This window comes from Mizuhopecten yessoensis, unplaced genomic scaffold (genome assembly GCF_002113885.1).
Source record: "Mizuhopecten yessoensis strain PY_sf001 unplaced genomic scaffold, ASM211388v2 scaffold2307, whole genome shotgun sequence".
In the NCBI taxonomy this organism is placed as follows: domain Eukaryota; kingdom Metazoa; phylum Mollusca; class Bivalvia; order Pectinida; family Pectinidae; genus Mizuhopecten; species Mizuhopecten yessoensis.
The window spans coordinates 647,476-659,120 of record NW_018404481.1 but is presented as its reverse complement, the minus strand read 5'-3'; the positions used below and the strand labels follow the sequence as shown (position 1 = coordinate 659,120).

Sequence of the window (11,645 nt, the reverse complement as noted above, 5' to 3'; positions counted from 1 at the left end):
CGTAGGTTGGTGGTTTTTCTCCGAGAATTCTGGCATTCCTCCACCACAAAAACCTGGCATTTGCTTAAATGACCATAGTTGTAAATAGGAAGTAAAACAAAAACAAACCAAATGTTCTAGAAAACTGAATTAGAGAAAGGATTTATGAAATACTGGGTCGAAGTAATAAGCCAGGGTTGCTGTCCCAAAGTAGTTTGATAGGTTCTAACTAGGATAGAGAGTATCCCATAAATAAGTATTTTAAAGGTGTAATTCGACATACAAACATACTAATTTTTATTAGATGAAATCTGTATAATCAATGTTTACAAATTACCTTCAGTGATAGGATAAATCCAATATCATAAATTTCTAAACAAAACATTACATGCGACATAACATTCACCTTTATTTTGTTGAATAAGGCAGTTATGAAAAATTGACAAAAATTTGAAAAGATATACATTTCGTTAACTACAGCTCCTGTCTATATTTTGTAAATGTTGAAAATGAATAAATGGAGAAGAGACATTTAAAGTACACGAGATGGCAAAATATGATTTATGTGATACACCTATGACAACGAAGATGATTGATATGACGGAATGTCGGTCGCCGCTCGATAGATGTTAATACCAAAATCAAAGTTTTTATATTAACATCACATCAGCCAATACTTATCCGATATAACAGTATTTTGAATACCGATATAACAATATTTTATTAAAAAAAAACACCGCTCCCTGACACTTCCCAAACAATCTTTCTCATCTTAGGTGTCGAGTAACAAATGTATACACATACTTATATGGATAAAACTCTGTAGTCCAAAGCAACGAAACTAATAAGCGAACGTGCATGTAAATTGAAACCTTATAAACATATTAATTTCAAATATCTACTTTGTACAACTTATTTGTGATTTCCCATTCGGCTGCCCTGTTAGAACTGTCACAAGGAATCATCATGGCGACCTGCTTCTCTGTTGAATCCACTACCTTGGGAACTTGTACAGCACATTTAGAACCAAAGATATCTTTGTAGACGAGTTGCTTCCCTTTAAAACTCCACTTACTAATCCCTTTTGAGCACGGGGATATTACTAAGAAGTTTTGTTCGATATAAACACACTTGCCGTCAACCATCAAGAGACCATTTTTCAGCAAAGCAAAATTTCGAACTTTGTAGTAAATGAAGCAATCGCCTTGTGTTATAATAGGGAACGATCCCACCACAGAGGAATCTGAAGGGCCGAAACAGAAGCCTGAACCCAGGTTGCGTAGATGTCCAAAATATTCACTTCCTTCTGGAGGGATCTCAAGTTCCGTGTAGACGTTTTTAAGCAACCAATCGAAGTCTTTGCATTTAAATTTCTTCTTGATTTCATCCATTTCACTAAACGTTTCAGAGGGTCCTGGCGGTTTTGCAAATCCTGCATTAAAGTAATAGAAGTATTTCCTGTAGTTTCCAAGCCACATTTCTGCAGTTCGCCTGTTGTTATACACAAGGTCTGAATAGTCCATTTTAAACGGATGTGCACTTTTGTGAATGTGGGCAACATGAGAACATGGCGAGATTTTCATACTCCCGCCGCAAAGCCAAACTCTCACGGAAAGCTCAACATCTTCTCCGCCCCAAGTGCGCATGCCTGTGTCAAGTCCTCCGATGTCTTGAAAGTATTTCCGGTTGACTGCAAATGCACAGCCTACAATAGCCGGAGTATTGAATGCTTTAGTTGGTTCTGCTACCACCTCAGCCTTTTGCTTTACGGTTAACGGAACATATTCAAATCCCATACTCCATTTAAAATGTCCTCTGAGGTTATTCTTGAAATATTGCCGATATTGGAACGTATCGGGATCAACGACGTCGATTGAAGGTTGGACAATAGCAGTATTGTGTTTGCTTATTTCGTGCAATAGCGGTTCCAACCATCCAACGTTGACCTCGGTATGGGAGTCCAAGAAAACCACAACGTCGCCTTTTGCCAACTGAGTCCCCAGGACTCTTGCCTTCATCGTACCGAGTCTTTCTAACGCTCTGTGTATTTTTAAGACATCGAACTGTTCAGCATATCTATTAAGAGGATCTCCCAAATGGTCTAAGTCACTCATATCATCAATGATGATGATTTCCTTTAAGAGTTGTGGAGGCGAACGCTTCAAAATACTATTGATCAGTCTCTCTAACGTAGACCAAGGCTCATTATGAAGCGGTATCACTATGGACGCTACCGGAAGTGACGCAATTTCATACTGTACTGCCGCACACTGAGAAGGCCGCGTATCCTGTACATCTCGAGTCACAGAGGTCATGTGAGACTTGTTCACATTAAGATGAAAACGGTTTGGATCAGTGTCTGCATATAAGGATAAACTGAACTCCTGAATTACCGCTGAATAACTTTTACGTGAATTGGGAGGTTCGTTGACATTTTCTTTCCCTTCGAAAGTCTGTTTGCTATTCGCCTGAGTAGGTTGGTTAGTTATGTAGATCCATAGCAACAGCAACGCCCAGGAAAGCACAAACATCAACGCAAAGAATGACCGGCATTTTCTCGGGAACTTTGTAGGAGAAATCAACATGGTTGTGTACTACTTGGCGAACAGTGATCCGACTGGTAGGGACAAGTGGATATGACTCTGGTACTTTGTATGGAAGACCAGTAATATTTCTAACATTTCATCTTATTCCATGTTTCCAAAAACATTAATTGATATACCCTTTCTTTGGTAGAGATGTATATTATACTGTAATAATGTACAGCAGTAGGGTAATGTACAAGGAATGTTATGTTGAACAGGTGTGGAGTATATTGTATAGAGCGTGCTGGGTTGTATATACATATAGGTAATATTGTATTGTACAGGTGTGAGTTTTATGGTAATGCAAATATTTTACAATAAGTGTAGGGTGATTGGTCGGTCGTATATCTTCCTTATTGTCAGATTAAATTGTTTAATGATATTTGTTTCAAATTTGTTCCAACTCGAAGCACTTGGTGGATGGTGATTGCTCCAGAAAAGAACGACGTCTTGTACCATTTTCACACGTATGGCCGGTACTAGCCTCCATACACTTTCGCCGTGGTCATCAATCATATTTGTCAATCACGAGCGTTACAGGTAAGACAACTTTGGGTAGGCATGTATGTGATACTGAAATGTTGTACATTATCAAGGTGGTATTATCAATCATTACATGTGAACTTAATGTGTGTTTACGTATCCTAAATATTTGTCATGAAATGTTACCTGTCTGTATACCATTACATATGTACAGTATATACATTTGTATTGAAATATAAAACAAATATAAATATTTGTATAATATTCATTTGCATAAACATTTGTATATATATATATGGGCAAAGAAGTAATAAAGACAGTGCAGACAAAGAAAGTTGTAAAATTTGTAGGGCTATCCGCCCCTTTATCAAGACAGGAACATGAAAATTTACATATCACAACATATAACAGAGAAACAAAAGTACAGTAAAACATATATAAACGACCAGAAGTTACTTATATAAAATATGCAGTTGTAACTGCTTATCCCCTCGGTTAAGGGGCCGCGGTGGCCAAGTGGTGAAGGCGTCTGGCATTCTGCTAACACTAGCCCTCCACTACTGGGTCGCGGGTTCGAGGCCTAAGTAGGGCAGTTGCCAGGTACTAGCCGTAGGTCGGTGGTTTTTCTCCGTACGTCAAAATGGCGGACGGGGTCGCTCACACTCGACAAGGTAGAAAACTAAGGTCACAGATGGAAAATAGGGGGTAATGTGATAGATACTGCATACTAAATGCTGGTACAACGGTTTTAAATATGAATTAATACATATTACAGAGGAGAAAAACGTTGGATACCATGATTAACGGTTAATTAATATGAAAGTAAAAAATGTCTATTTGTACATTATAAATTATATGGAAGCACAGAACATTTCCAGTAATTCAATCATAGGTTTGGTCTCCAAACTACCAACACCAAATTGTTTATTTTTATGGATCAAAAATATCAACATAAGCAAACATTGGTTATGCATTAAATGTTTTAAAGACAAATTGTCAAACTTGATCCATGCTGCACTCTATAATGAAAATCTCGAAAAGATCTTTTGGTCAATCTTGAACATCCACTCCTCAAAAATGTTTCCTCTATCAAAACAGTTACCTTATAGCGAGAGCTTTTTCAAGAAAGGCGAACGCCGATATAAATCTATGGCTGTAAAACATTTTCGGAAAATATTTTTGGTGAAAAAAACCCCAAACAGGCCAAAATGAAAACTACCGAGGAAGAAATTGTGAGAGCGGTTGATTCCTATTTGACAATATCTATTTGTTGAGTGAAGCAGCACGATTTTTTCATTTTACGGTTATTTATAAATTCAGCCTCGTATGGAAACAAAACTTTGACTTTCCTATTGGAACAAACTGTGCAACTTGGTTTTGTTTTAATATGGGGCTGAATTTATAAATGACCATACAAGGACTGGACTGGTTACACAGAAACCTAGCGAAGTCCTTCAATGTCATTCTCAGATATATCCAAGATATGCTGGGTTTAAATTAAAAAAAATAAAAAATGACCACGTCGATCGTATAGTCCATCCTCAGCTTGAAATCAATGACATTGCAGAATCTTCAACTACAGCTGCTTTCCTGGATCTTTTCTTACAACATGACAAACAGGGACTGGTTGCATGGCTACAAAGCTGTCGAAAAGCGGGCCAATTTCAAATTTCGAACATGAACTTTCCCTTTCTTGATAGTACCGTTACATACCGGCTTCCCTTAACTACAGTTTTTTTTACATATCGCAGTTGATTTGGTAATTGCCATGAATATCATGACTTCTGTGGTAGATATCGACTGTTGATGAACAAACTTACCAGACATGGTTTCCAAATATGCGGGTTGCTAAGTATTTTGGAACTGTTTATCGCCATCATGATATCATTGAGAAATATGCTATTTCGTTTTGTGACATGAATGTTGTTTTTATAATTAGACTCATTAGTGTACCTTGTTATTTTGCTGTCACTAACCCCAGTTCTTGCGACGAGGTCAAGATATATTTGGATTTGTCATGGACTTACACGATGGTTAATTGGTCGATGAAGCAAAATATGCTTACAATTCCGGAACACATTCTTATTCTCCTTGTACTCTTTTTGCAAGTGTCTCCAAGTGCATCTATTATTGATAATGAGTTCAAATAAGGATTTTGCTGACACTGTTGTCTAAAGCTTTTATTCTTGTTGTAAACTAAACTTTTCGCATTTTGTCTAAGATTTCGTCCAGGTACATGGTAAGAAACAAAATTAATCTTTTCTTATCTATTCTGTAAATTCTGTTTCGTATCATGTACCTGGACGAAACTTAGACATAGTGCGAAAAGTTTATTTTACAACTCATTGAGCAGACTTAATTCCGTAAATGCATCCTTTTTATGAGAAGCCAAAGATATTTTAACCTTATCACGAACACTTATAATGTAGACACTATATGCCACACTTTGTCCAGTTTTGAGATACAACTGAAAAACGTACTTGTCTAGCCATTTATTGTTCACCATTTAATGTTGTTATTGATTATATATTTGGTTTAATTTTGTTTAACGTCTTATTAACAGCTTATGTCATTTAAGGACGTGCCTCCATGTATTTTGTGTATGCGTGCTTGTATGTACATGTGTGTATGCAGGAGACATGGTATTTCGGTGTGCTTGCCTCCATGTGATAGCGCGGATCTGATGCCGACTTTATAGTTCTATCTCACTGAAATACCTGCCGAAGGCACCCAGCACGGCTTTGTAACTGTATTACATATATAACATACATATTGTTGTCAATTCTTTCAGTGAAGAATAAGTTTAGGAGCTCTTTCCATTTCAGGTGACTTCTTGTATCCTCTGACACAGAAAAGGAAGTTCCGGAACGCAGTTGTTTGTTAAACATCATGTTCTGCAAATACAAAATAACTACTAAGTATACGTAAGTATATATCAACGCGTCCATTATAGAAAATGACCTAGCGACTATTTGGTTCCGCTTCTTAAGGTGAAATCAGTGCAACCTTCGCGCAACTTCTTCAGTAAAAACCAACGGTATGTACTTAAAATATAGATTTTAATATAAATTGTGGATGCGATGATCAATTTGATTGAGACCTGTCAGGGAATGAGGAACTCGGGCACTCACCAACGGAAAGAATTGAGACGTAGTTATGGAGACGTCAAATACTTGTCATATTTTCCTCGTTAGCTCCAATTTCATACCCAAATTGTTCTATGAATATTGTAGGAAAATTTGTCACAAACCATAATGCCTATTATCAGGCGATTTTAAGTCATACATTAGGCTAAATATGTGGAATAAATCCTGCACCTTCCATCCTTTCATACGCAGCGTTCTGAATGGTCGGAACCATACCTCAAACCGGAAGTGCATTAACCAAAGAACGGTGACCTGGTGTCATTAATGCTTTTTTTTCTATTGATGACTTGTTTTCATTTAACACCGCTGTAAGCTGTTCCGATATAACGGAAAAGGTTAATGGACGAAGGTGTGGCGATGTAACTAATAACACGTAATCCATATATGTGTTTGTATGGACAATTACATATCGACTACCTTGTCAGATCATAGTTCATTTAGTGGAAGTCCAACAACGAGGCATGTTTTTTTTATGTAACTCAAGAAAGAAATCGAACAGGAACCCATTTAACGATGAAATGTTAATGTAACAACGCTCCGCTGATTGCCATTCATAAACTGATGCATTAAGCAGAAAACAGAAATATTTTCGGAACGTCTAATAAAAGGGAGATAACCGCTATACTGGGTTGAACTGCATACTGTTTAGAGTTATTGTTATACAAATCTAAAGAGGATTGCAAGCTAATCGAAGGACTGCACGTTATTGCGTTTTGAATATCTGTCTGCAATCCTGTTAAGTTAAGTATTGGACTTTAATTCTGAACAGAATGCATTGCCTTGTGAGAATATCACCTTCCAATATCGAGCAAGATATCTTTATGATTGTGATGTTGCATTCTCGTGTCCTGGACGGGTGTATCCACACATTTTCTCGGTGTAAGATATCTTTTCTCTTACACTGGCCAGGTGTACCAACACTTTTTTCGGTGTAAGACATCTTTTCTCTTACACTGGCCAGGTGTACCAACACTTTTTTTTCGGTGTAAGATATCTTTTCTCTTACACTGGCCAGGTGTACCAACACTTTTTCTCGGTGTAAGATATCTTTTCTCTAACACTGGCCAGGTGTACCAACACTTTTTCTCGGTGTAAGATATCTTTTATTTAAACACTGGAAAGGTGTATCCAAACTTTTCCCGGTTTAAATGAGGGAATTTCACAGTCATAACAATTGTATGACGTCACGTCAATAATGCCTCGATTTAGCAACCATTCCCATAACAGGGCTCATAAGGATAACAGAAAAAATAACTTTGCTCTCCCTTGGGAATGAAAACGGGGATCTCAACCACTGGGAAACATTCCCAAAGTTACAAAATATCCGGTAACCACCGTGTTTCGGCAAATTAAAATATTCCACTTTGGGTTGAGATTCCCCAGTTCACAACTAAGGGATGAACGATTTTATTTATCAAAACGTTGGAGACAGATGACCAAAACATTATTTTACATACACATGACCGCTATTGCTGACTTTTAACGTGATGAATCTCACTGAAGACATGGTATTGTGGTGACTCGTAATGAACACATCTTGCGTTGAAATTAAATAAGCATATGAAATTCATTTGCCAAGCCATCGTAGAAATATTACAAGTAGACCTACTTCTTGATTCAAAACTGAGTTACTGCCCCCATTACAACATTGAGCTGATTCCGTTTCCTGTCTTTCCTCCCTACTTTCTTTCCTCCCTACTTTCTGTTTCAGGCGGTGTTTCCATAGACACCAGTCCTCATATGACCCTGGCTGTTGTCTCCCTAGACACCAGTCCTCATATTACCCTGGCTGTTGTCTCCCTAGACACCAGTCCTCATATTACCCTGGCTGTTGTCACCCTAGACACCCGTCCTCATATGGCCCTGGCTGCTGTGTCTCCCTAGGCACCCGTCCTCATATTACCATGGCTGTTGTCTCCCTAGACACCAGTCCTTATATTACCCTGGCTGTTGTCACCCTAGACGACAGTCCTCATATGACCCTGGCTGTTGCCTCCCTAGACACCAGTCCTCATATTACCCTGGCTGTGGTCTCCCTAGACACCAGTCCTCATGTGACCCTGGCTGTTGTCACCCTAGACACCCGTCCTCATATGACCCTGGCTGATGCGAGGACGTTTAACCCCAAACAAACCATTCAAATGCATGGCGTCCTTTTGCGCGGAGTAAATTAAATCTAACGTACGCTGTCGCTCATTCGTTGTAAAAGTGATGCTGTGAATATCTATTAAACGGTGAAGGGTTGTTTTAGATAGTTCCTGTAATTGCAATGCTTTTTCTGTGAGATTGTTTTTCTGTTGATGCATCATCCTACTTGTTCCTCGTCAATTACTGAATTTGGGAACAAACGTGTCATGTATATAACCAATGCTGAAATAGTTTCCAATTGATTTTTTTTTTACATGTATAACGAACGAAAACTCCCAATGTATCCTTTTTCTGCTGGTCAGTTTTTTTTCTTTCTTTCATCTTCTCCTTACTCACGGCCAAGCTACATGTAGTCAAGCCTTTGCCTTTCTGTTATAATTGTTCCTCCCGTACGTACTTGTGTTTGTGCTCGAGGAGGTCGTTGGCTTTATATCGATTTGTGACTGCAGCTGGTTCGATTTTCTGAAATTCGTATTATGAGAAATGAAGTCCAGTTCCTTGGTCTTTAAGCATATTCAGACATGGAATACCGATTGAAAGATGTGTGAAACCGTTCTCATACTTAAACATGGTTTCTGTGCTCAAACCAGTTTTATTGTAGCACACTTAAATCATGTCAAACGATCGCAAAGTCAATTGTAAACTTCGAAAACAGTATTCATCTTGAAGTTTCCTACTCCCCCCCCCAATCATTGACAAAATAATATGTTTTAGATAAATTATATCCGAAACAAGAAATTAGGCTTGAGCACAAAATGCAAGCTTTATCATGAGAACAGTTTCATGAATACGGGAGAACAGCTTCGTGAGTACCGGCCCAGGACTTTTTTGGAACAAATGATTAAGGTAAATAAAACAAAATGTAACCATCAACAGTATTCCAAGTGTAATAATGAAGTCTTGCTTAACTTGGTATTCGAACCCAAAACCTCAGATTAATATACTGTCGCTCAAACTGACTGAGCTACCAGGTCTTCAGAAGTGTCCTGGTCCGCCTGTGTTGTAGTTATATCCAAAACGAGGTTACGGTAAGTATGCAAATCCAGAGTACAGCCTAAGCCTCGAAGACATGGAAGATATATCATAAATGACATAATACGTCTTCAAAATCCAATGGTTTTGCTTTCAGCGCATCTATCATCCATACGCTTCCGGAATATGTCATGTGCTACGCCACCTGGTGGATTATACAGATAGTCTTGTTTGATCATGTGACGTACAGGTATAAACCAAACAAAAAGCTAACCGCGTGCTTTTAATTGCATTATGACAAATTACAGCAACGCGGGCTTACATTTTTGCGATTTACACAGATTATTATTTCGCTATCTAGGCATGCGAAGGAACTAACTTTTTGCGGTGTTTTAGCACAAATATGCGACACTCGGCAAATAAAGTGTCAAATAGTCAAATGAATACGCTTGATGACAGCATATTGAGAAACAAATGTATTTTGTTAATTAAATCATCAACATTTTAAAATGTTTTATGACCTATTTTGAAACATCATTATTCCTTATTTATATCTATCGTCACAACCACATACGCGCTGTTTCAAGACATCACTACGGCTATGAAGTTTATTATCGCGGCTCATTTTTTACGTTTGTCATATTATTCTGCGGATTATAATTTCGCAATCACACTATTGACCTGCGAAATCGCGAAAATATCCTCTCCGCAAAAATATCCTGCTATACGGTAAGTGTATCGATAGAGAAACTGTTGGATTTCGAAGATGAGAAATATGCTATGGCAATAGAACAAACAAGAAGAAAACAAAGGAGTTCTTTACTGTAGGTTTTATTTCAATCTTGGCACGTGGGGGGCTATCAAAGTCTGGTAGGGAAACAGCGTTATGAACAAAGCTTCGTCACGACCCAGATCGGCATGCTTACCAACAATTTACGATACCCATAACTCAGGAAACCAACATCTAAAGTCCATAAGCATCCTGCACGTAGGTAACCCCTAGCTAGCTAGATCATATGGCACGGAAATTTCGTCAGAATTTACTATCTTTCCTTATGCAACAATGTTTTGCATGTAAAATTAATATTGCATAACCAGAAATATTTTGCATACCAAATATTTAATCGGTTTTTTGGTATGCAGTATTTAAATTTGTGTGCACACGAAAACAATAGTTTATTGTGACGTACTTCCGGTGACATAAGATCTATTGTCCCTGGTGGATCCTACACTATGTGGACAGGTGCGCATGAGTCAATGGAAAAGTGTTTATGAATGTAACTATTGTTCAATATGGGAAAATGTGTTAATGAATAAAACAGTTCACTGAGGAAATCGCACATTTGTAATATTGACTCAATGCGAAAATGCATTGATGAACATGTAGTCGTTTAGGAAAATGTAAGTGCATAAATAAGTGATTTACAAGAGATGTAATATCTGTGATACTTTTGTTGGGCCCGTATTTTCATGCACGTACTGATACGTGAGTGGGATTTCAAACAATAAGACGATAAAACCTCTGCAGTATGAAGTCTTATTACAGATTTAAGCATAAACTTACCAGAGCATTTTGTGTATACGACTTCTTCATAAAACCAGTACTGAAGATAATGATTATACTAATTATAATAACAAAATAACATCTGCAAGATAGAAACTGGTTGATGATTTTGCTGTTGTGGTGTCTGAAATGTTGAAACCTTAGGTTGACCCAGGAAATGAGTTTTTTTCGGCTTGCAACATTAGTAATATTTTTTTTGAAAATTTAAAGTGACCAAAGGAGAAAAAACAAAACCCCTCAATATGAGGACAAACCGCAGTAACTCTGGAAAACGTTAGAAAATATGCTGACTCCATTCATCATTGCTCTGCAGAAGAAGTTATTTGAGGTTAATAGATTTACAGTACCATATTTGACCTTTGTGACCCATAAGCAGCAGGCTTATGACATTCATATTCACTTGAGAACCTTCCATCCAAATCAGTCATAGGACAAATACCCCTCCTCGAAAAAGTCACCATCTGGATGGTTTTATTGGGACGAGACGTTTTATCGGAAACGAAATGTTCCTTTTTTTTAACCAAAGTCAGTTATGTAGGAGCCGACAGAATGCCATACATCGATCTTGTCATAATATTTCAAGTTTTGGAAATAAGTTGGTGTTATGCTCAATCGTATAATATTCACAGGTATTGTATGGAGATGTATGACCATCTTTCATGACCCATACAAATTCCCTTATTACATCTTGATAGGATTGGGATAGAATAGTTGGATGGTGTGATAATCACACCACACAAGCGTAGGTGTTCTCTGTAAATACTTGTA

At 37.8% G+C, this 11,645-nt stretch overlaps 1 protein-coding gene across 1 annotated transcript; it reads right to left on the bottom strand.

The window, feature by feature from the left end:
• Positions 1-322: 322 nt before the first annotated feature.
• LOC110445447 (inactive polypeptide N-acetylgalactosaminyltransferase-like protein 5) lies at positions 323-2,510 on the bottom strand. Its single transcript, XM_021490085.1, has one exon. The coding sequence runs from the start codon at positions 2,508-2,510 to the stop codon at positions 870-872; it is 1,641 nt and encodes a 546-aa protein (XP_021345760.1). The 3' UTR covers positions 323-869.
• Positions 2,511-11,645: the final 9,135 nt, after the last annotated feature.